At 39.0% G+C, this 26,692-nt stretch overlaps 1 protein-coding gene across 3 annotated transcripts in view; it reads right to left on the bottom strand.

The window, feature by feature from the left end:
• SLC26A8 (solute carrier family 26 member 8) overlaps positions 1–26,692 on the bottom strand; it is an 81,229-nt gene that overhangs the window by 32,581 nt on the left and 21,956 nt on the right. For 2 of the 3 annotated variants that reach the window (XM_042986203.1, XM_042986204.1), the window contains exons 4-8: positions 18,264–18,380; positions 16,394–16,575; positions 8,720–8,884; positions 7,898–8,047; positions 1,994–2,076 (exon numbers count right to left, since the gene is read on the bottom strand). In XM_042986203.1, coding sequence (XP_042842137.1) covers positions 1,994–2,076; positions 7,898–8,047; positions 8,720–8,884; positions 16,394–16,575; positions 18,264–18,380 — 697 coding nt within the window. The remainder of the gene's footprint in view (positions 1–1,993; positions 2,077–7,897; positions 8,048–8,719; positions 8,885–16,393; positions 16,576–18,263; positions 18,381–26,692) is intronic. The other variant, XM_042986205.1, reaches the window with a different exon arrangement.

A 26,692-nucleotide genomic window follows, 5' to 3' on the forward strand; every position in this document is an offset into this window, starting at 1 on the left:
AAAGGGAAGTTTATGGGAATGCAAGCTGGTGCAGCTACTCTGGAAAACAGTATGGAGGTTCCTCAGAAAACTAAAAATAGAACTACCTTACGACCCAGCAATTGCACCACTAGGCATTTATCCACGGGATACAGGTGTGCTGTTTCAAAGGGACACATGCACCCCCACGTTTATAGCAGCACTGTCAACAATAGGCAAAGTATGGAAAGAGCGCAAATGTCCATTGATGGATGAATGGATAAAGAAGGTGTGGCATATATATACAATGGAGTATTACTCGGCAATCAAAAAGAATGCAATCTTGCCATTTGCAACTATGTGGATGGAACTGGAGGGTATTATGTTAAGTGACATTAGTCAGAGAAAGACACAAACCATATTAATTCACTCATATGAAGACTTTAAGAGACAAAACAGATAACATAGGGGAAGGGAAACAAAAATAATATAACACAGGGAGGGGGACAAAACAGAAGAGACTCATAAATATGGAGAACAAACTGAGGGTTGCTGGAGGGGTTGTGGGAGGGGGATGGGCTAAATGGGTAAGGGGCACTAAGGAATCTACTCCTGAAATCATTGTTGCACTAGATGCTAACTAATTTGGATGTAAATTTTAAAAAATAAAAAATAAAATTAAAAAAATAAAGTGTATAAATGGTCATACATTACAATTTGAAAAAAAGAAAAAGGGAAGTTCAAAGCATTACATTTTGAAATGCTCACTTGTCTATCTATACTCTGAATCTTAGGATAAAACATAAGCAAAAGTTGACTGTGTGGTTTTTAAGTCATCAATAACAGAAGCATACTGAGTGTGTATGATAGAGTGATTATAATCATAAATTTTGGAATTAAAGAGAAATGGGTTCAAAAGTAGCTCTGCCCTTGACCGACTGTGTGATCACGGGCAAGTAATTTAAATTTGGTAAGCCTTAGTTTGCTCAGCCATAAAAAGGAGTACTACTGTGAGGTGCAAATGAAATAAAATAATTATGCAAAACATCGGTCTGATTGTTGTTATTTTTTTCAGTCTTATTTACCATTGCACTTCCTGGTGCCTCGGTGGTCTGCTCACATTTTTTTTTTTTTAATTGAACAGAATTTCAAGCGACTTAGTCATCATCAGATTTCACGGAGAACTAACGGGTAGGACATGAGACTAATCCCATCTGCCTTCATCAAAGTAGCCTACGTTGTGTTATCCTGGAGTCTGCCAGTATCGCGGACTCTGCAGTATTCCTTACTGAACAGCCTCAGGAAATGAACACTGCTCTTCCAGAGCCTGCCTGTGGGTGGAGAAACTGCAGTGCATTGCCTTCCTTAGCCAAAGTGATTCATCCGATCAAGGTTACGAGGCGTTGTTCCCTGTTGGTCTAGTGGTCAGGATCCAGCGCTCTCATCTGATCAGGGTTACGGAAATTAAACTTTCTTAACAGAAGCAAGAGTGACCCATAGTCACCGGTAAGAATCATGATGTAAATTAATCGCAAGTCCTTAAGAACTGCATATGCCAGACGACTCGAAGATAGCTTCCTACGCCGAGTGAGAAAATGTTTAAGGACCCCGATTCAGTCTAAGTGGGTGAAGACAGAAAGGAACACTCATCTCCTGAGCACTGAGCTCCAGGAGAGAGGCCAGGAAAAGAGGCATCTCTTGTTCCATCCTTGAGGGTTAGATAGGTGCAGAGGTTGAGAAGGCTCATGATGTACTGCGGAAAAAACTGCGTGAATCTCTCTGGTTTCCAGCACATCCAACAGTTTCCTTGTGTAAGGAGACTGGCTCAACTATGAGAGTTAAGAGGCTGAGCAGAGACAAAACACAGGGTTGTCCTAGCCCATCCTCCTTCATGAGCTTCTGTATTCTAAAATGAATTTGAGCCCATTACCCAAATTTGACTGCTAGTGGAGACCATCAATCAGGCTGTCTGGTCAGAGGCTAAGCAAAGGTTAACACAAAGGGAAAAGTAATCCTGAAAAGTGGAGTTACTGACCTATAAGGAATCATATCGATGAGCGTCCTGCTGGTTTCTGTGGCCATGCTTATCTTGTTTGCAAATGCAGTGAAGCCAAGAATCTGTAGGGGTTAAAATAAAATGCATATGATCATCTAGATATTATGTTTTGCTTCTAGGAGTAGAGCTTATAGCCTCTGGCAAGACAGGGAATGAGATATGTGGCACTCCCTACACATGAAGGTTGGAGAGAGAGGTGGGGCCAGGTCCGTGGAGCAGGCATGGCAGAAATCCTCTCTGGCTCTTGGTTCCCGAATCTCTTGTTAGCACTGTAGCCAGAATGAAAAGCAAATTCAGCCTTGGTCTCTGACATAACAATGGGAACAAATGGATGTCCTCACCAACCTTAAACATCTGGCCCCAATACAAACATGTTTTCAGGTAATAGCTATACAAAGGCCTCAGGTGTAAAAGTCTTTAGATCTAGGTACTCTGTGTCAATATAAAGAATCCGTTGGGGGATTGTTGAGGTATACTGAGAATCATTACTGACTAACCCACTAACCCTTAATAATAAGTAATGGAGTAGAGTTTGACAGCACAAAGAAAAAGTCTTCAGCAAAGCAATTACTTGCCTTTTTTTTTTAAATCACCCTTTCATTTCCTCCTAAAATGGCAAGTCTCCCTTCCATTTCAACAAGCAGGAAAATAGACAACCCAGCAGCTGTGACACCTTATAGAGACCTCACACCAAAGCAAATCAAGCCAGTGACGGCAGAACTCAATGCCCAGGTCTTAGAATAATAAATATGGAGCTGCTGTACCCCATTTTCCCTACCAACACATAAATCTGCTCTGCGAGTTCAACCAGACAGCAAGCAGGATCGCAATTGGTTTGCCTGTGATGCTGTGATCTGATGAAAACACCGGGGAACCCTACAGATCGGAATGGAAAGAAGAATCTGGATCATAGCTTGAGTCAGAGAAGAGTTTTGTTCTTTACCTAGTTAAGGGACAGGAAGTGTACACACTGGCCAAGGAACTCTTTTATTTCCAATGTAAGGTAGTATTGGCTTATAAAGGAACACAGAGAAAATATGAAAAATTAAAAAGCAGAAACAAATCACCCAAAGACAGCTATTTTGATGCTTTCTTGGTGTTTGCCGTACAACTTACATAAACACATCCACAAATACACACACATATACATATATGTAAATTATGAACCTAAAATATGCATCATCTCTTATAGCTATAGGATTCTTGAATTATTTATCAGTGTCTTCTACCTGGGTCCCAGATATTGCCTTGAAACTTTCCCTTACTGTTTGACGCTACTGTGTTAAGGACAGACTGGTGGGTGTTTTTCCTCCAGCACATCCAGACAGTAGTGTCTTGGTGGGTGCTGTAAGAAGCTTTTTATACCCTCAGGCAGAACAGCTCTCACCCTCCCTCTCCTATTTTCTTCACTGCCAGGGGAAACATGGAGGTCTTTCCCCAGTTCGAAATGATATCCCCTTGCTCCTTGGCAGAAAGTGTTCCCAATCACTTGACTTGACATAAGCATATGTAATGCACTGCAGGCTTTGATAACCTTTGAGTATAAAGTAGGTCACAAAAAAGTTTAATGTCTCAACTGCAACAATTCTAAGTCTCCACTGACTTTTACTGCTGGACCTCAGTTTCCTCCCCCACCTGACTCCACGGTGCATCCTAATTATTTACAGCGTTTCCCAAAGGAATGTCTTAACTGTGGCTCACAAACTAATCTGTCAGCCATAGTCCACCACAGCACCCTCTATACTCATTGCCTTTCCTCATAATTTAACATTCATTGCCTTTGAGGTTGCTTGAAGGAATGTCACTATGATTCCTGCTGTTGCTGTCTCTCAAGAGAGGGTTGATTTGGGGCACCTGGGTGGCTCGGTCAGTTGAGCATCTGATTCTTGATTTTAGCTCAGGTCATGATCCCAGGGTGGTGGGATCAAGCCCTGCGTTGGGCTCCACGCTGAGCGTGGAGCCTGTTTAAAATTCTCAGTCTCTCTCTCTCTCTCTCCCTCTGACCCCCTCCGCAATCACACTCTCTCTAAGATAAAAAAAAAAAAAAAAAAAGAGAGAGAGGGGTTTGATTTGTGACAACATGGATGAACCTGGAGGGTATTATGCTAAATGAAATAAGCCAGACAGAGAAAGACAAATACTGTATGGTATCCCTTATACGTGCAATCTAAAAACAAAAACAGGGCGCTTGGGTGGCTCAGTTGGTTAAGCGTCTGACTTTGGCTCAGGTCATGATCTCACAGTTCGTGAGTTCGAGCCCTGTATCGAGCTTGCTGCCTGTCAGTGCAGAGCCAGCTTTGGATCCTCTGTCCCCCTCACTCTCTGTCCCTCCCCCACTTGGGCTTTCTCAGGAATAAATACACATTTAGAAAATAAATAAGTAAAAACAAAAACAAAACAGCCACACTCATAGAAACAGAAAGGAGAGAAGTGGTTGCCAGGAGCTGTGGGTGGGGGAAATGGGGAAAGTTTGATAAAAGCGTAGAAACATTCAGGTTTAAGATGAATAAGGTCTGAGGATCTAGTGGAAAGTATGGTGACATTGCTAACATTGCACTGTATAATTGTGCTAATTGTGCACAGTGCTAACATTGCACTGTATAATTGAAATTTGCTAAGAGTAGGGGGGCACCTGAGTGGCTCAGTCAGTTAAATGTTCAGGTCACGATCTCGAGAGGTTCGGGGGTGCGAGCCCCACATCAAAGTGTGGAGCCTGCTTGGGATTCTCTCTCTCTCTCTCTCTCTCTGCCTCTCCCTCACTCGCACACACTCTCTGGCGCTCTCTCTCTCAAAATAAATAAACTTTAAAAAAACAAATTGGCTAAGAGTCGAACGTAAATGTTCTCTCAGCACAGATGCACACACAGGCAAGATAAATACGTGAGGTGACGGAAGTGTCCATTAACTAGATGGGTGAATCCTTTCACAATATATATGCACGTGTGATCACCACGATGTACACTTTAAATCTCTTACCACTTTAGATGTCAATTATACCTCAATAAAGCTGAAATTAAAGAGAGAGAGAGAGAGAGAGAGAGAGAGAGGACTGATATCTGCGTCACAGATGCCATCTGCTGGTAACTCCAAAGCCTCAGCTGAGATACTGGGAATATTTGCTCAAGGGTGCCAGAGCTGAGCTGGGTTCCATGAAAAGGAGAGGTTGCCTGTGACCCTGCTCCTCATATTCCATGTGCACATTGTCCCCTGGGCTCTAGGGCACCATTATTTATGCACAGTGATTGGGAAAGTCTCCTACAAAAGTAGTCTTTCCGTTTCTGGACTTTGTGAATTAATAGCTTTTCAACTATTCCAAGGAAGGAAGAATATTCACATCTCCAAGCAGTAGACGACAGTTATGAGATAGAGCTTGGTCTCAATTTCCAAAGCAATTCCCATCCTCTTTCAATCATGCAGAGTACAGACCTGGATTATTTAGTATAGAATAGGTTATGCTGTGGTAACATACAAACCATGAGATCTTAGTGTTATTTTTTTTGCCCTCACAGAGTGTTGTGGGTCAGTGTCTCTCCAGGGCAACTTCTTTGCAAATAGTGCCTCAGGGATCCAGGCTAATTCCACCTGGGGGACTATATTATTTTAACATACAGTCCTATGATTATCACACCAGGGAAAGAACATGGAGACTCACACCCTTTCTCCTATGCTTTGGCCCCAAAGTCACATGGTTCTGCCTAACTACGGGGCACCTGGGAAATAGACGGGAATACATGGACGTTTGGTGAACTTTTGGGATCTCTGCAACAGGACACTTCTTAAGGAGGAATTAATTCTCATGGACACCTAAGCACTCAGTGATCCTAATATGAGAAATGCTGACTTTAAAAACCTGAGCTTTGTTTATGAAAATGTCTTTATCATTGTAAAAATGTTAATTATAACTGCAAAAGATTAATTTTATCAGTGGACTTTTTTAAAAGAAAGAAGAGGGGCGCCTGGGTGGCTCAGTCGATTAAGCGTTCAGCTTTAGCTCAGGTCTTGATGTCGCAGTTCATGAGTTCAAGCCCCGCGTCAGGCTCTGTGCTGACAGCTCAGAGCCTGGAGCCTGCTTCGGGTTCTGTGTCTCCCTGTCTCTCTGCCCCTCCCCTGCTCATGCTCTGTCTCTTTCTCTCTCTCAAAAATAAACATTAAAAAAACAATTTAAAAGAAAGAAGAAATATTGCTATTAGATAGTGGTGAGCCCCAGCTCTGCCACTTACTAGTGACACGGACTAGGCAATCCATTTGACATCTCATCTCCCTCAATTTCTCTACTGTAGCATAGTGAGGATTAAAGGAGGCTGAATAACAGAATGATCACAACACTATTAAAATAGAAACAGGGGTGCCTGGGTGGCCTAGTTGGTTGAGCATCTGACTTCAGTTCAGGTCATAATCTTTCTGTACGTGGGTTCAAGCCCTCTGCTGTCAGCATAGGGCTCACTTTGGATCCTCTGTCCCCCTCTCTCTGCCCCTCTCCCCTCTCTCCCTCACTCTGCCTCTCCCCAGCCCGTGCATTCTCTCTCAAAAATAAGTATTTACTTTTTTAAGTGTATTTATTTATTTTCAGAGAGAGAGAACACAAGTAGGGGAGGCACAGAGACAGAGGGAGAGAGGGAGAATCCCAAGCAGGCTCTGCACTGCCAGCACAGAGCCTGATACAGGGCTCGAATCATGAACCGTGAGATCATGACCTGAGCCGAAATCAAGAGTCAGATGCTTAACTGACTGAGCCACCCAGGTGTCCCAATAAAGAAACATACATACATACATACATACATACATACATACATAAGAAACAAGGGCATGGGCTTGCTCAGTCAGTGGAATATGTGACTCTTGATCTCAAGGTTGTGAGTTTGAGCCCCACACTGGGGATAGAGATTACTTAAAAAATAAAAAAAAGTAAAATAGAAACAAAATTCTACATAGAAGAAGATGGAAATTCACCAACACTGAGCATAAGCCTGTCATATATTTGAAAGAAGGAAACAGTGAATAAGTGAAAACCCCAAATTATTAATTGTAGTTGATTTCGGGAGGTGCAGCCACAGGAATTTCTTTTCTTCTATTTTTTTCTTATGTTTTTCAAAATTGCTAAAATGAGCCTGGATTGCTTTCATAAGGAAAAAAAAAACTACTTATGAAATAGTATGAAAAAGAAGCAATGGAGAAAAATACTTTAAAAATAAGCATGTTTGGGGCACGTGGGTGGCTCAGTCATTAAGCATCCAACTCTTGATTTTGGCTCAGATCATGATCTCATGGTTTGTGGGTTCAAGACCCACACGGGGCATTGCTGTCAGTGTAGAGCCCACTTGGGATTCTCTGTCTCCCTCTCTCTCTGTCCCTCCCCTGTTTTTGCACACACGCACACTCTCTCTCAAAATAAATAAATCAACTTAAAAAATAAGAAATTTATTGAAAAATAAAAATAAGCATGTTTTACAAATAAAAGCTAGTACTTAAAATTAAATATATTCTGCTTTGTCACGATTTAACATATGTTTTTTAAACATCATTTTTATAGTATCCTCTGATCTCTCCCTTCCTAGGTTGCTTGCTTTTAATTAAAATTTTTTTTTTAGGGGCGTCTGGGTGGCTCGGTCAGTTAAGCGTCCAACTTTGGCTCAGGTCACGATCTCACGGTCCGTGAGTTCGAGCCCCACGTCGGGCTCTGTGCTGACCGCTCAGAGCCTGGAGCCTGTTTCAGATTCTGTGTCTCCCTCTCTCTCTGCCTCTCCCCTGTTCATGCTCTGTCTCTCTCTGTCTCAAAAATAAATAAACGTTAAAAAAATTAAAAAAAAATAAATTTTTTTTTTTTTTAGAAAGTAGGCATTTTAAATGATCTAAACCATGAATTGGGGGCATCAAAACACCTACCAGAAACACTTCCATGGGAAACTCGATGGGATACTGATTGAAGGACATTCTGATACATTTGTTGCTTCTCAGGGCTACAACAGCAGTTAGAAATAGTAGGATGCTGGTAGAATTAGCTTTTGGGAGAGTTACACAGTAGTTAACTATGTTCTGAAAGAAAACAAAATTACAGAGGCTTAGAAAGGGGTATGATAATTGCCTAAATCTAGAAGGTGACACTCCCTCAAGATTAGTTCAAAAAGAAATCCTTAGGCACAAAGGTCATTATGAGCATTACTAGCACAGTGAAGGGAAATGGGAGGATGCACATTTTTTTAAGTTGAAAAAGAGATATTAAAATATAATAATGCCCAATAAGGAGAGAATACACTTTATGTGTTTCAGTATAATGGAAAAGGACCCAGGAGTTCTGCTTACAGCCTATTCTTTAGAGTGACTCCTACACCATTCTTTTAAGGGACTACTTAGCCATTTTGTGTTCTTTAGATGTTTTAGAATACATGTCTGTTATGAGGCATGTAATGGGAAGAATTATGATAGATTACAGTATTCTAAAAACCAAAGTTTAATGCAAATCGTGTTTGTTTAAAAGGGCTGGGCAAAATGGTAATGAACTGAGAACATGTTAAATTATAACTGTATATAACATGGTCCAACTGGCATCTGCAATTAATTCAGACTGTAAATCTAGAAGAGCTGAGATTATGTCTAGGACGGTGTTGACTCTGCTCCCTATGCAGCAGTCTCTCCACTCGGGTCCACTTCCTTTTGGAGGCAAGGGGAGGGCACTGGTATCTCTGGGTGAAGGTAGAAATTACTCACATAGAAGAAGGAGATGGGACCAGAGTGGAAGCTAATCACAATCCCGAAGATGCAAGTCAGCTGGGACAGAATAATGTGTAGTGCCGTGGCCGCCAGGTAAGCGCTGATTGCCGCTTCCGGAAGGTAAGTGGCAATGAAGCCGAAACCTAACAAGCCCATTGATAGCTGTAGAAGGTTCAGATGAAAGAAAACCACAGTGAGAGGCAACCCACAATGGCGTCAATTAGGCACTCTCCAGGGGGCTTCCAACAAAAAAGTTCAGTTAGGCCCCTTGGATAAACTCTTCTCTCTTTTTCTCATCAACTGATATTGAAGATACAAGGAAGTCCTTGGTGTTGATTCAGCAGCTCTGTACAGGCACTAGACCACACTTCTTTCTTCAGGAGCACTTAAGCTAAAGTTCTTGCCCCAGAATCTAGTGACCTTATCAATGTGACGTTAACAGTGACCAAGTGATCAGAACAAGCTTTTGCCTTTTTAAAGCCCCTTTTGTTGCAAGCTTTGATAGCTCCTTTAAGGAGATGTTAATATCCCAGTGAGGAATGTGGCTTTTCACAAAGGAAAAGACAATTTAAAAAACTCCAGCTCAAACTTCTTGGCCTTCGACTTTTGTCTTTACTAAGAATGATTAAACTGAATTTGTCTTCAGGATTACATATAATATAATCTATTATAATATAGCTATATATGTATAATATATATATTATGTATACATATAGTATGTATGTATATGTATATATGTATAATGTATAGAATGTATGTATAATGTAAATACGTATATATGTAATCCTGAAATATATTATATATACATGTATTATAATAGATTATATTATATGTAATCCTGAAGACAAATTTAGTTTCTATAAGTTCAGTGTATATAATAAATGATTTAGATGTTATACATTCATATGTACATGTAAAATACTATATTATAATATATATATAGTATATATTTTATATAATAAGTTATAAACATATTGTATCATATATTATATATTAAATATAATGTTATAACAAAGTATTTTATATGTACTTATACATATATAATATATAAATTATATATGTGTCTTATATATTTGTATTTCTAAATATATAAAGAATCTAAAAAGTTACACCCCGAACTATTATCAGAAGTTATCTTTAGGGGCGCCTGGGTAGCTCAGTCAGTTAGGCTGGAAACCAACTCTTGGTTTCCGCTCAGAACATGATCTCACTATTTGGTGAGTTCAAGCCCCATGTTGGACTCTGCGTTGGCACACAACCTGCTTTGGATTCTCTCTCCCTCCCTCTCTCTCTGCCCCTCCCCCACTCACTCTGTCTCTGTCCTCTCAAAATAAATAAATAAACTTAAAAAAAAAAGTTACCTTTGGGGAATGGAATTAAAGGTTGAGGCAATACTTTAAAATTTATGCATTTTTTTTTTATTACTTGAGACTTTTGCAATCTACCTTTTTTTTTTCTTCAAGTAGGCTCCATGCCCAACATGGGGATTGAACTCAAGACCCTAAGATCAAGAGTTGCATGCTCTACTGACTTAGCCAACCAGGCACCCCCCATTTTTTATAACAAAAAACAATGAGAAAACTGATGGACAGGGCTGCCCGGGGGGCTCAGTTGGTTGAGTGTCCGGCTCTTGATTTTGGCTCAGGTCATGAACTCATGGTTCGTGAGATCGAGCCTCAAGTCAGGCTCTGCTCTGACCGCGTGGAGCCTGCTTGAGATTCTCTCTCTCTCCCTCTCTCTCTGCCCTGCTTGCGTTTGTGCTTTCTCTCTCAAAATAAATAAACTTTTAAAAAAAAAAAAGGAAAATTGATGGACAGACAGAGGGTGAGCTCCAATTCCCTTAAGAAGGCAGGTTAAGAAAACTTACAGAGCCTAGTGAAGAAAATGGGGAAAGATAAACAAGTGTTGAACCTACTACTGTTCGCATTTCATCTGCCACTGCACTAGGACCTCAGAAAACAAACTTGGAAGAACCAATCTTCTAAGTTTAAAAGCTTTTTGTTTCCAAGCTTTCAGTCAGTTGGACACTGGGTCTCTAGAATCTCTGGTCATTACTGCCCAGTAGGCACCACTACTCTGGTCGGGCCAGTTAGCTTCTTGTCTTTTGTGTGATTTCTGTTTCTGTGCTTGTGCACAGAAATTTTTTTTTTCCATTCCTGCCAATCCATGTCCATCATCTCTTTCAAGAGCTCAGGAAAATTCCTCTTCTTCAGGAGATGTGGTGAAAAGAGCATGATTCCTAGGGATGAAGACCTTGGCTTTCGATCCTGGCTCTGCCACTCACTAGCTGTGTGAGCTTGGACAAGTTAACTAAACTCTCTGAGCCTGTTTCCCCATCTATAAAAAGTGAATAATACTCAACATGCAGTGTTTTGAATGAATTACATTGCATAAGACATGTAAAACACTTAGCTCAAATCTGAGAATAGTGACAAATACAAATACATTATCGCTCATTTTTAATACCATTTCTTCCTTCCACCATGTAAGTGGCAAATATCTATAACCATAAACTCTTTCTTGCTCACCTGTGATGTAGCACCGGAATCTGTGTTAATATAATTTTGTAGGCAGCCAATGTCAGTCAGTCAGAGTTGGCCTAGGACATGAAACCTATCTGCTATTCTTATAGAAAGCAGGTACTAGGGGCACCTGGGTGGCTCAGTTGGTTGAGTGTCCAACTCTTGATTTCTATTCAGGTCATGATCTCACGGTTCATGGGATCCAGCCATGAGTCAGGCTCCCTGCTGACAGCATGGAGCCTGCTTGGGGTTCTCTCTCTCTTCTCTCTCTGCCCCTCCCCTAGCTCATATGCATGTACTTTCCCTCTTTCAAAATAAATAAATAAGCATTAAAAAAAAAAAGAAAGTACTAAAGGTTCAGTGAATGAAGAAAAGTCTCAATGTGTGGTTGTTTCCTTCACAGACAACTCCAACCAACTAAAGGTTATTCCTGTACTTTATATTCTTTTGACACAAAACACTTCACTTTTAGTAATATTAGCTTGAACTTTAAAATTATCTGAAGTGTGGATTCTGAAGGTAGACAACCATCAGTCTAATTCCCAGTTGGGATCTTACTGGCTGTGTGATCTTGGGCAATTCTCTTAACCTCTCTATACCTTTGTTCCCTTAAAATAGGGTCATAGTAATACCTACCTTCATACAAGGAGTCATAAGGATCAGATGAGATGATTAATGTAAAGTGTTTTGAACAGTGACTAGCACGTAGCCTTAAATGTTAAACATTATTATCTGGTGCAGATTTCTTTTTTAAATTTAAACTTTTTATTTTAGATAAGTGTAGTTTGATATGCAGTTGTAAGAAACAGTACAGAGAGATCTGGTGTACTGTTTACTCAGTTTGCCCTAATAGTAGCATCTTGCCGAACTACAGTTGATCCTGAGTACCACAGAGGTTAGGGGCACCAACCCTCCCCTCAAAACACACAGCTGAAAATCCATGTATAACTTTGATTCCCCAAAAGCTTAACTCCTTTTTAAATTTTTTTATTAAATTGTTTAAAAATATTTATTTATTTTTGAAGGAGAGACAGAGCATGAGCAGGGGAGGAGCCGAGAGAGAGAGGGAGACACAAAATCAGAAGCAGGCTCCAGGCTCTGAGCTGTCAGCACAGAGCCCGATGTGGGGCTTGAACTCATGAGCCATGAGATCATGACCTGAGCTGAAGTTGGACACTCAACCGACTGAGCCACCCAGGTGTCCCTTAACTCCTTTTTAAAAAAGATTTAACTGTAAGTAATCTCTACACCCAACATGGAGCTTGAACTCACAATCCCAAGATCAAGAATCATATGTCCCACCTACTGAGCCAGCCAGGCGCCCCCCAAAAACATAATTCCTATTAGCCTACTGTTGACTGGAAACCTTACCAATAACATAAATAACTGATAAACACATACTTGGTATGTTATGTGTATTACATACTATATTATTACAATAAAGTAGGCTAGAGAAAAGGAAATGTTAAGAAAATCATAAGGAAGAGAAAATACATTTATAGTACTGCACTATATTTATCTTTTAAAAACTGCATATAAGCAGACCTGTGTGGTTCAAACTCATGGTGTTCAAAGGTCAATGGTAATTGTTTTAAATATTCCTGTCATATACATTTTGAATCACATCAGTGTTGTAATTTCGCCTCAACCATCAAACATAATTTAGAAAGCACAGGAGGACAAGGAAAATCTATCATATTCATCCATATTTTTACTCTTTCCATTGTTCTTTCTTCCTTCCAGTGTTCCAAGATTCTTTCTTTTATCATTTCCTTTCTGTTTAGAGAACTTTCTTTAGCCTTTCTCTTAGGGTAGGTCTGCTGGTAGCAAATTCTCTTAGTTTTTCTTCATGTGAGAATGTCTTGATTTCCCTTTTATTCTTGAAGGATATTTTCACTGGGTAAAGGATTTTGGATTGACAGTTCTTTTCTTCAGCAAATGGAAAATATTGTGCAACTTCCCTCTGGACTCTATGGATAAGAAATCTGCTGTCATATGAGTTGTCCACCCCCCCTACCCCATAGGTAAAGTGTTTCTCTCACTGATTTCAAGATTGTTTTCATTGTCTTTAGTTTTCAGAATATTGACTATGATTCGTCTTAGTGTGTATTTCTATGGATTTAGTTTTTGAAAATTTCTCAGCTTTTTGAATCTGTAGGATTATGTCTTTTGCCGAATTTCAGGAGTTTTCAGCTGTTATTTCTTCAAGTAATTCAGCCCCATCTTTTTTCTCCTCTCTTTCTGGGACTCTTGTGATACCAATATTAGGTATATTAGGTATATCATTATCACCCTACTTGCCTCTGAGGTTTTGTTCATTTCTTTTTCCTGTCTACTTTCTCTCAGTTGTTCAGGTTGGATGATTTCTATTGCTCTTTCTTTGAATTCATTCATTCTTTCCTCTGTCTCCTCTATCCTCCTATTGAGTCCATTCTTTCCATTTTGAATTTTGGTTATTGTATTTCTCAGCTCTAAAACTTCCATTTGCTTCTTCACACTTTGTTTATTTGCTGAGAGTTTCTATTTTCTCACTTGTTTCAGGAATGTTCATTATTCCTCACTGAGGCATGTTTAGGATGGCTGCTTTAAAATCTTTGCCAGAGGATTCTAACATCTCTGTCATCATAGTATTGGCATCTTTTCACTGTCTTTTTTCATTCAAGTTGAGATTTTCCTGGTTCTTGATATGACAAGTAATTTTCAGTTCAGTTGTAGACATTTTGGGCACTGTGCTAGAAGATGCTAGATCTTATTTAAATATTCTGTTTTAGCTAGCTTATTTTGACAAAGTGCTGGCCGGGGAAGGGGCAGGTGCCATCTTGTTACTGCCTATAGATGTAGAAGCCCAGGTTCTCCCCTCAGTTTCCACTGACTGCTGAGGCAGTGGGGACTCCTCATTATTGTCGGGCAGGGGTGGGAGTTCTGGCTCCCCACTAGCCCTCTGCTCATATTATCCTGGCTGGAAGTGACAAGAATGTCTTTACTTCTTCCCACTTGGCCTCCATGGACACTGCAGCAGAGAGGGTTGTCCCCTTTATGAGGCCATCTCTGACACCACCCCAGCAAAGGGTGGAAAGAGTGTCTCATTACTGCCCAATGGGAGTGCAAGTGTTGACTCCCTATTTGGCCTTCTCTGACAACCCCCCAGTTGGGAGTGGGTGGGCACCTCATTACAGGTGGGTAAGAGTGATATGGTCTGGGCTCTTCAGTTGGCCTTTGCTGGTATGAGGGGGCTGATACCACAGTTTTGTTTTGTTTTTCCTTGGTGTTTGTCTGGAGTATAGTAGTTATTATGTAAAATAACTTTTCAGTCTTGCTAGCCTCTTCTTGGTGCTGTGGCTATAAAGAACAGACATCTGTTAGGGCTTCTTTTTTTTCTTCGTCTTCACTGATTAGCATTTTGGGTTTCTGGCTTCTTCAGCACCAAGTCTGAAATATATGAGGCAAAAAGAAAACCCAGGGAATTCATCACTGTGTTGTTCCTTGGGTCCGGTGGTTCTGAGTCAGTTTGCCCTCTTCTCTCCACTTTTCAGAGTGTTCTTATGTTTGCTTTATGTATAACGTTCCAAGGTTTTTAGTTGTACTTAGCAGGAGGAATAGGGAAAAGTATATCGATTTCATCTTCCTGGAAATGGAACGTCTCCTCCTTTATTAACATTTTTTTTTAATGTGTATTTATTTTTGAGACAGAGAGAGACAGAGACAGACGCGAGCAGGGGAGGGGTGGAGAAAGAGGGAGATACAGAATCTGAAGCAGGCTCCAGGCTCTGAGCTGTCAGCACAGAGCCCGACATGGGGCTTGAACTCACGGACTGCAAGATCATGACCTGAGCCGAAGTCAGACGCTCAACCAATTGAGCCACCCAGGTGCCCCAATTTAAAAAAAAATTTTTTTAATGTTTATTTATTTTTGAGGTACTGACTCAAAAACAAATGAGTTTTAATGTTTATTTTTGAGGGTGCTGACTGCCCATTATTTTGTCTTCTCTTACAAGACTGAATTTTTTAACCACAGGAATTATATTTACTTTTTTATTTTTGATCTCTGTCAAAGTACCAAATTCATTATTTCTGTGCCCAGTAATTATAACATATCGATGCTTACTATGTGACAGGCTCTGAGCTGAGTGCTTTACATGCATTTTCTCATTTAATCCTAAGAGTCCTGCAAATGTTATTGTTTCCATTTTATACACGAGGAAACCAAGGCTCATAAAGGTAAGGTGATTTAGGTAAGTTATATAGCTGGTATCAGGGTCGGAGTTAGCTCACTCTGGTAGCCTGATGTAGGTTTTCAATAAATCCTTACCTAGTAAAAGATGGTCTCAGGAGAGATCAGCAAAAATTAGCTAGAGAGAGGATTGATTGGTTGAGAAGAAAGAGAAATAAAGCTAGCATATGTGACTTTAGGTCAATGGATGAAGATTTAGATGGTAAATTCTCACAGAGAATCAAAGACATGCCAAAAATAAGTTTTGATATCTTAATAAGTCATTGATATTATTGTCCTTTAACTGTGCTTCTGTCATTGAAGAAAAGAACTCCAGGTCTGACTCTAATGCTTACTTAACCCAAGATATAGTATGTGAGCCTACAAGTGCTATTCTTGTTGAAAAAATACAAAGAATTTAAAAAACTTTTTTTAATGTTTATTTTTGAGAGAGAGACAGACAGACAGAGCACGAACAGGGGAGGAGCAGAGAGACGGGGAGACACAGAATCCGAAGCAGGCTCCAGGCTCCGAGCTGTCAGCACAGAGCCTGATGCAGGGCTCAAACCCACAAGCCGCAAGATCATGACCTGAGCTGAAGTCAGACGCTCAACCGACTGAGCCGCCCAAGCACCCCAAAAGAATTTTTTTTAAACGTGAAATCGTGAATAGAACTCTAGACCATAGTCCCTGGAGCCCTTCTTTAGCTTTATGGAAGGGACTGATGAGACTGTTCAGTATCTCATCCTGAATCAGTGGTGGGTGGAGGAGGAAGAAGTTTCGTCACTGAGGAGAGTGTATCTACACATCCCATAGGCTTCCCCCAAATAAATCACTAAAGTTCCACATACATCACAATGGATAACAGGACCAACAAAAGGAAGAGGTCTGTTTGTAGCTCCTTTGTTTATTTCAGGGGTTCAGAGACTCAGATCCTACCTGAATAATCCCAGTCAGAAAAGTTGTGGATGCCACCACACTCAAGGATCTGTTATAGTCCTCAAAGAAGGAGGGCTTAGAAAAGTCATCCTTGATGAAAGCCCCCAGAATCAGGTGGCCATTGTTGAACGGGTACAATCTCAGGACATTGATCATCAGAGCACTCACAAGGAAGTAGGAACCTATGAAAGAAGGTGTTTAGGCAGAAAAGAGAAGTTTAAAACAAAAATTTTTAGTGTTTATTTTTTAAGAGAGAGAGAGAGAGACTGTGAGCAGGGAAGGGGCAGAGAGAGAGGGAGACACAGAATCCGAAGCAGGCTCCAGGTTCTGAGCTGTCAGCACAGAGCCCAACATGGGGCTTGAACTCATGGACTGTGAGATCATGACTTGAACCTGAGTCGAACCCTCAACCGACTAAGCCACCCAGGCGCCCCACTGAAGTTTTAAATGCAGGTAAACTGACATATTGGACAGAAGGAAGGTATGGTGTGATGTTGTTTTGCCTCTGACCTCAAGAACTTTTCTCTTTTGAAAGTGGCCACTGAGAAGTAAGAAAGAGCAGAGGAAAGAACTCTGGTTCCACATGCTGTGACCAACTCCTAGCATTTAGATCTTGGTGTCCACATATTACCCTCTCTGCAATGTGGGCATATGGAGTGGGATCAAGGGGAAATTGCATATGAGGCTCAGCCACTTTACCTGGTCTTAGAGACAGTAAAAAGTGAGATGGTGCTGAGAGGATCAGAAAACAAAGCTAATCAATAAGAAGAAGAAGAAAAAAATAACACCTAACACTTATGAAGGATTTACTAGGTGCAAGATGACACTGAGCTTAGCCTGTTTCAAACATAATTTCATTTAGTCCTCACATCGACATATGGGAACAAAGGCAAATCTTACCTTTAAACTACCTAACAGAAATAAAACTCTAAGTGCCTTATTATCTGTACTTGGAAATGATTGCAGTGTGCCCCAGGAGCCTGGAAATATGGCAGTAAAAGTGTCCTCTCAGTGTCCAAATGTAAAATCAACACATAATGGATTTTAGTAAAGACGTGGGATATTGTCCTTAAAAAAGGCAGGGTAGCACTCTGCATCTAGGACAATGGGATGGTAACCGGCCTCAATATATAAACACATCTGGAGAAAAAGTGTGTCAGTCAAAATGGTCAAGGTTGCCTGGGTGGTCAGTCGTTCAGTGGGGAAGCGCAGGAAAAGGCACTTCACTAGGCAGCTGTTGGCAATGCCCTTCCAACATTATTGGGCGTTTTGTATTTGATTTCTATGCCGGTTTACCTAGGCGAAGAAAATGTGCTGCTTCTATGACCTTCAACCAGTGTGGTGCCTGTAACAATCATTTCTAAATATAAATTAGGAGTCGGACTTTTGACTCAGGGAAGGGACGTGCTTATCCTTGGATTTGAATGCTTTGATTACCGTGGCAGCATTTTCTTACTGTAAATTATAAGCTAACACAACTATTAGAAAGTAGGCCCATGGACTTTGGTTATTAAAGGTCCAGATGAAAGATGGATGCGCTCTAGGAATACTGGCAAAATTGCCTCTGAATCTTCCAGGTTGAGGGCAGTCAGATTTCAAACGTGTGGTAATTTCACCAAGGGAAGTACCTCCTGCCACTTAATTCCTTTGGGAAACAGCTTGCTGGCCGATTGGTCTGGAGGTGGCATTAATAATGACACACTGGAAGTGTTCAGTCTCTAAAATCTGAACACTGAAATGGATAGAATGTCCATCTTCTGCCTCCATTTTTTTGTACCTGAAACATAGTTTTAATTTGGGTTCTTGGCAATAAGGAAACGATTAAGACAGAGACTCTATCCACCTCCTGTGGTTCCAGTGCTGAACTCACCAATGGACATTTGATGACACGATCCAAAAATGACATAAATTACTGAAGAACAGAAAGCTGCGTAACAGACGTTGAGAGGAGGAATCAGCTGCCTTGCCAGCAAACTAAACGTCAGGGCTGAAAAACAAGATAATTTAAGTAAGCAAAGGTAGGCTGGCTTTTAAAAGCCACCCTGAATAAAAACTGTAAAGAATATTTAAAATAAAAACAATCCAGTATGTAGCTGACAGAGTGTGGGAACAATATCTCTGGATATAAGGCTCTTAATTAGCAGCTTTATCATCTCCTTTGATTCCTAGCTTCTACTTCTACTACATGCTTTTTACACCTCAATTCTAAATCAGAGGCTTAAACACCCTTCACTGCAAGGTCTTCATGCTAATCATGGAAAACAGACATCATAACAATGAGACCTCTAATTCCAACAGCTCAGAAGCAGCCCCATTCCACCCCTAGTCTAGTTAGCAGAAGACCCTGGGAATCCTCTAGGACTGGAAATAAAGCTGGAGAGCGAGGCAAGGATCCCACTTAACTGACATGATTCCAATTTGGTATGTGTTGTCTCTCTTCCATATGCCAATCACTCCAGTCTCTTCTTTCAGCTCCTTCTTCTATGCTTACTTTCTTTTCTTTTCTTTTTTTAAAGTTTATTTATTTTTCAGAGTGGGGGATGGGTAGAGAGAGAGAGGGGGACAGAGGAATCGAAGTGGGCTTTGCACTGGCAGCAGAAAGCCTGACATGGAGCTTGAACCCACGAACCTCAAGATCATGACCTGAGCCGAAGTTGGACACTTAACCGACTGAGCCACCCAGGTGCCCCTACTTTTTAAGAAGCACCATGAGAATTCGGAAGTTTTGAAGCAAATGGATTAACATGCATGGTGGCATCCTTTGATGTCTCAAGCCCACAGCTCCTGCCCTGAGGGCCTATCTTCAACTTACATCATACTGTGTGCTCATCTGAATTCAGTTATGAGTTTAGTGAGCTGATTTAGTGTCTTAGACAAAACAAGGCTCTGTGTGTGTGTGTGTGTGTGTGTGTGTGTGTGTGTGTGTGTATAGAAGGTCAAACACACACAAAAATAGAGTATAATGAACTCCCATGTACCCATCACCTGCTTCAACAGTGGTCATCTCATGGCCAGTCTTGTCTCCTCTATTCCCTCACTCCTCTCCCACTCCATATTAGTTTGAAGCAAATCCAAGACATCAAATTATGTCATCTGCAGATATTTCAGTATATATCTTTAAAAGAAAACCCTCTTTTTTTTTTTTTTAAAGTAATCTTTATGCCCAACAAGGAGATCAAACTCATGACCCTGAGATCAAGAGTCTCATGCTCTTACTGACTGAGCCAGCCAGGTGCCCCAAAAGCAAACCCTCTTTTAATTTAACTACAATACCATCATTATACCTAAGCAATTAATAATAGTCAGTGTTCAAATTTCCCTGCTTATCTCATAAATAGTTGTTGCAGTAGACAGCCCTTAAGATGATTTGCTCATTGCTATCCATGCCTTTGTGTGACCCCCACCCCCTCAGTGTGAGATGGACCTAGTAACTTACATCTAATAAACAGACTACAACAAAAATGGTAGGGTGTCACTTTTGAGAGTAGGTTGCAAGAAGACTGTGGCCTCTGTCTTGGTTGCTCTCTGACTCTATCTCTTTCATCCAGGTCACCAGTTGCCAGACTTGGCTTCAAAGGGGTGTGACCAATGCAATTACACGGGCTCAGAAGGCTCCACACTTGGCTTAATACTCTATGACTATTTTGAAATTCTGAATAATTTTTGAACTAGGGGTTCCGCATGTCGTCGGCCCCTGCCAGCTGTCATGTTGTGAGGATACTCAAGCACTGATGGAGAGGCCCCCATGGTGAGAAGCACATGAGGGAGCCTGAAGGCTGATCCTCCAGCCTCAGTAGAGCCTTGAGATGACTGACAGCTTGACTACAACCACGTGAAAAACCATAAGCCAAAGATATGGTGGGTTTGGGGGTGATCTTTAAAAAAAAAGCATTTGCTGGGGCACCTGGGTGGCTCAGCCAGTTAAGCGTCCAACTCCTGATCTCTACTCAGGTCATGATCTCATGGTTCTTGAGATCGAGCCCCATGTCAGGCTCTGTGCTGACAGCATGGAGCCTGCTTGGAATTCTCTCTCTCTCCCTCTCACTCTCTCTGCTCCTGTCCCACTCCTCTCTCTCTCTGACTCTTTCTCTCAAAATAAATAAACATTTAAAAAAAGCCAAACTGTTTTCCAAATGGCTTTATAATTTACACTCCCACCAGCATTGTGTGACAGTTCCCATCAACTGCATCTGGGTTAGCATATGATAGTGTCAGATTTTAAATTTCAGTGTGTATGAGTTAGCATGTAACTCATTTAAATTTCACTTTTCACTGCATGGATTGTCAATAATATTGATCAATCTCATTGCGTTGTTTCCTTACAGATATGTGGGAGTATATATATTACAGATTTGAATCCTTTGTTGGGTGTATGTGTGACAAATATCTCTCTGATTCTGTGGTTCGCTTTTCAGTCTTTATGTATCTTTGAATGAACAAGACTTTTACTTAATTTATTAATCTTTTCCTTTTAGGTGAGTGCTTCTTATATCTTGTTTAAGAAATTATTTTCTGCTTCAAGATCATGAAGACATCCACCTCCTAAATAATTCTAAAAAATCTTTATTATTTTACCTTTCACATTTAGGTCTTTAATGTACCAGGAGGAGGTTTTTGTATATGGCATGGAGTAGAGATCTAAAAATTGTTTTTTCATATAAGTATCAGGTTGTTTCATATCATTCATCAAAAAGTTTATTTCTAGGGACACCTGGGTGGCTCGGTCAGTTAGGTGCCTGACTCTTGGTTTCAGATCAGGTCATGATTTCATGGTTCATGAGTTCTAGCCCCTCCATTGGCCTCTGCACTGATGTTATTGAGCCTGCTTGAAATTCTCTACATAAATAAATAAATAAATAAATACATACATACATAAATACATAAATACATAAATACATAAATAAAAATAAATAAATAAATAAATAAATAAATAAATAATGTTTAAAGCATTTTTCTATAGCGACACATCTGATATAAGCTAATATATATGTGTGTCTCTTTTCCGTTCCATTGGTCTAATAGTCTATTTCTGCAATACCACAGCCTTACTATCTTGTAGTACTTAATTTAGTAATAATTTTGGTGTTAGTAATGGCCTATTTTTATTGTGAAATGTAATGCACATATATAAAGTGCATTAAAACAGATTTTGAGCTGAATAAATACTCATAAAACAAGCACCTTTGTTATCACCACCCCAGTATTTGATTACAATTCCATCTATCCCCACAAAAGTATTCATTATTTTGATTTTTGTGACAATACTTTCTTTGCTTTTCTTTATAGTTTTACCACTAGTGTACAGATGGAGTTATTACACTGAATACAATTTTTATTTCTGCTCTTTTGCTCCGTATTATATATATGACAGACTTCCATGTTGGGGTGAGTTGCTTGAGACTGCCCATGTTTCTTCTGTGTATTCCAATATATGCATATATGAGTGTTTGTTTATTCTGTCCACTTTTAATGAACATTATCTTAAATATTATAACTTTATATTAAGTCTTGATAATTGGAGGAGCAAGTCCTCCCATGTTGCTTTTCTCCAAAGAATTTGACCATTCTTGGCTTTTGAATTTACATATACATCTTAGAATCTTCTTAAAATGTTCCATTAAAAAATGGATTTACATTAAAATTATAATGAATCTATAAAACTTATTTTGAGAGAGCTGAGATCTTTAAATATTGAGTTTTCTTTTTTTTTATGTTTTATTTTATATTTGAGAAACAGAGACAGACAGACAGAGCGTGAGCAGGGGAGGGGCAGAGAGACTGAGACAGACTCTGAAGCAGGCTCCAGGCTCCAAGCTGTCAGCACAGAGCCGGATGCAGGGCTCAAACTCATGAGCAGTGAGATCATGACCTGAGCCAAAGTCAGACACTTAAGAAACTGACCCACCCAGGCACCCCTAAATATTCAATCTTCTAACCCATGAACATGTTATATTTCAATTAATTTCCATTAACTTAATTAATTAATATTACTCAGTAAAGTTGTATAATTTCTCTAAATGGGTATTACACATCTTTTCTTAGTTTCATTATAATTTACTTCATATTTATTATGCTTTGGTAAATGGCATCTTTTTAAAAATTTCACTTCTTGTTTCCTGCAGGTATATAGAAATATAATTGATTTTTATATGCTGATCTTGTATCCAGCAACCTTGACAAAAATCTCATTAATTCTATTAATTTATTTGTAGATTGTTTTCTTCATTAAAAATTATCGTCTATGAATAATGAAGTTTTATTTCTTCCTTTACAATCCTTACACCTTATATTTCTTTTTCCTACTTTAATACACTATGAATTCCAGTATAATGTTGAATAGCTCCTATTTACTCTTGATAAGCAACATATAGCATAAAGAGAAAGGCTTTTGAAATGTAGGGTTTCAAATAATTTACCAATACAAGGAAGTTAGAGAATTACTTGGTAAGTGCCTGAGAACTAAGTGATCTAGTCTCAGGTAAGCTTAGGCTGTGGAGAAATAAAGGGAAACCAAGTTTCCAAACTTTCCAACACTTTAACATTTTTTTAAATTTTGAGCTAGTTTTAGACTTACAGAAAAGTTACAAAAATAATAGAGAGTTTCCATATATCCCTTACCTAGCATCTCTTGATGTTAACATTTTTTATAGTCTTGGTATAATTATCAGAATCAGGGAATTAACATTACAAATTAACTAAAGACTTAATTTGAATCTCATCACCGTTTTCTCACTAATTTCCTTTTTCTGTTCCACGACTCTATCCAGAGTCCCACATTGTATTTAGTTATTATTTCTCCTTACCCTGCAATCTGTAATAGTTCCTCAGTCTTTGTCTTTCTGGACTTTGACGCTTTGAAAGAGTATTAATAGATCAGTTATTTTGTCAAATGCCTCTCATTTTGGGGTAGTCTTTAGGTTTCCTCATGAGTGTACTAAGGTTACACATTTTTGGCGAGAATGCTACAGACCTCATCTGTTGTGTCCTTCTTAGTGCATCATATCACAGGATTCATGATCTCTAAATGCCTTACTGTTGGTGATATAGCATTGGTTGTTTCAAGTTGTTTCTCCCAGATTCTCTAATGTAGAGTAGTGGAGTAGTTAACAAATATCTTTAGGAAGATACTTTGAAACTATGCAAATCTCTACATAATTTGCAAACTTTCACCCACTAATTTTAACATCAGTTAGTGGATTTTATCATGACAATTATTACTGTGGTGTTTCCCTAATGGTGATTTTGTATTTTCTTTTACATTTATAAATTGGAATTCTACTATGAGGAAGATCTAGCAGTTTTTATCTATCTATTTATTTATTTAATTTTTTAAAAGATTTTATTTTTTTAAGTGTATTTATTTATTTTGAGAGAGAGCACAAGCAAGGGAGGAGCAGAGAGAGGGGGAGAGAGAAAATCCCAAGCAAGATCTGCACTGTCAGTGCAGAGCCCGACATGGGGCTCGAACCCACAAACTGTGAGATCATAACCTGAGCTGAACTCAAGAGTCAGACACTTAACCAAGTGGGCCACCTAGGTGCCCCCTAAAAGATTTTGTTTTTAAGTAATCTCTACACCTAACACGGGGCTCAAACTCACAACCCCAAGATCAAGAGTCACATGCTCTACCAACTGAGCCAGCCGGGCACCCCTAGCACTTTTTAAATAAGTTCTTCACCGTGAAGTACTTTTGTTTCATTTGAGAAAATCATTAAATGTCAGGTACTACCTATTCAAATGTAAGTAAAACTTTTGAATTATTTACACTACAAATTATTCCATTATTCACACTACTTAAAATAATACACAATCTCTCAGCCAGTTAGCAAGAGTTGCTCAGATTTATGCATTTATATAGTCATGTGATCATTATTATTCCACAAAGATCTTGAGTACCCACTATGTGTTAGATACTGTGCTGGGTACTAGGTATACTTACATGTCCTAATGCCATTCTTCTTTTGGTATGAAATTACACTGATGATTTGGTAATTTAGCAATGAGACATCCACAACTTTGACCATAAATAAAGGACCTTTCATAAGTGGCAGTGGGTAGAAGGCTCACAGTTAAAGAATCAGTGCCAAGAGTTCAGGTCTCTCATTGCAGCCCCACAGGAATGCTCTAGAGACTTTCTAATATTTTCCTGGAAGTGAAGGTACTCACATGAATGGATCATTTTGGTTTACAGCCGCCACATAGAAATTTGAAAAGGTACTCCTTTATTCCAGGAATGCAAGGCTAATTCAATATTTAAATATCAATGTAATCTACCATATTAATGGTCTAAAGAGAAAAATCACATGGTCATATCAATAATGCAGAAAAAGCATTTGACAAAATACAACATCCACTCATGATAAAAATTCTCAGTGAACTAGAATAGAATGGAAAATTCCTCCACCTAATAAAGGGCATCTACAAAAATCCTACAGCTAACATCATACTTAATGGTGAGAGATTGAATGTTTTCCGTCCGAAGATCAGCAACATGTCAAAAATATCTATTCTCACCACTCTTATTCAACACAGAGTACATATAACTCTTAGTCAGTACAATAAGCAAGAGAAAGTCATAAAAGCCATTCAGATTAGAAAGAAACACAACTGTCCCTATTTACAGATGACATGATTATCAATGTAGTAAGTCCCAAGGAATCTACAAAAGATTCTTGGAACTAATAAATGAGTTACAGGACACAAGGTGAATAGACAAATCAATTGTATTTCTATATGCAAACAATGAATAATTGGAAACCAAACACGTTTTTAATCGCCACACAGAGTATCTCCAAAATGAAACACTCAGTCTAATTCTAACAGCAAATGGGCAGGATCTGTATGCTGAAAACTCCAAATGCTAATGAAAGAAATCAAGGAAAACGAAAGTAAATGGAGAGACATACTGTGATCATGAACTGGAAACTCAATATAATAAAGACATCAATTATCCCCAAAGTGATCTATGGACTTAATGCAGCAGCTATCAAAATCTCCATAGGGTTTTTTGGTAGGTTAAACAAGCTGATTCTAAAAATTATATAAAATAGCTAAAACAGCTTTGAAAAAGAACAAAATTGGAAGGATCACACTATCCAATTTTAAGACTCATTATAAAGATAGAATAATCAAGACATGGTATTGGTAAAGGGATAGACAAGTAGATCAATGGGACAGAATAGAAAGTCCAGAAATAGACATACAAAAATATGGCTCTTTGATCTTTGACAAAAGTGCAAAAACAATTCATTTAAGGATAGTCTTTAAAAATCATGTTGAAAACACAACAAAAAATAAAGCTTGACCTAAACTTCACACTTTATGTAAAGATTAACTCAAAATGGATCATGGATCTAAATGTAAAACATAAAGCTATAAGTCTTTTAGAAAAAAACATAAAAGAAAATCTTTGTAACCTGGGGATTAGGTGTAAAGTTCTTACATACAGTAGGAAATTCATAATCCATAAAAGGAAAAAAATGGATAAACTGGACTTATTAAAATTAAAACCTTTTGTCCTGTCAAAGACACTCTCAAGAGAAAATAAAGATAAGCTACACACTGAGGAAAACTATTTGCAAATTGTATGTATGACAAAAGATTGGTATCTAGAATACATAAAGAAGTCTCAAAAATTAACAATAAGAAAAGAGAATTTTTTTTTTCAATTAAAAAATGGGCAAAGGACTTGAACAGGCACTTCACCGAAGAGATTATGAGGATGGTGAATACGAACATGAAAAGATGTTCAACCCCATCAGCCATTAGGGAAATACAAATTAAAACCACAATGAGATCTCACTACATACCTCTTTTAATGGCTACAAGAAAAAATACTAAAAACTAGTCCTCATCAAAATTGAGAATTTTGCTCTGTAAATACTCTGAAAAGACAGGCTACAGATTGGGAGAAATTATCTGCAAAACACAAAAGACAAAGGACTAGTATCTAGACTATAAATAACTCTTGAACCTCAACAGTGAAAATGCAAACAATCCAATTAGAACATGAGCAAAAGACAAGAGCCATTTCATTAAAATATTTAGGTGAGTAAATTAGCATACGAAAAGATGTTAAACATCATTGGCCATTAGGGAAATGCAAACTGAAACCACAAGAGACCTCACCACATCCCTACTAAAATGGCTAAAATAAAAAGTAGTGACAAATGCTAGTGGGAATGCAGAGCAACTGTATCAGAGATTGCTGGTAGGAACATAAAATGATACAACCATTCTAGGAAATAGTTTGGCAATTACTTAAAACTCTAAACCTGTAACTACCGTACAATCCCATAA

The sequence above is a fragment of the Panthera tigris genome, chromosome B2, assembly GCF_018350195.1.
Source record: "Panthera tigris isolate Pti1 chromosome B2, P.tigris_Pti1_mat1.1, whole genome shotgun sequence".
NCBI classification, from domain to species: domain Eukaryota; kingdom Metazoa; phylum Chordata; class Mammalia; order Carnivora; family Felidae; genus Panthera; species Panthera tigris.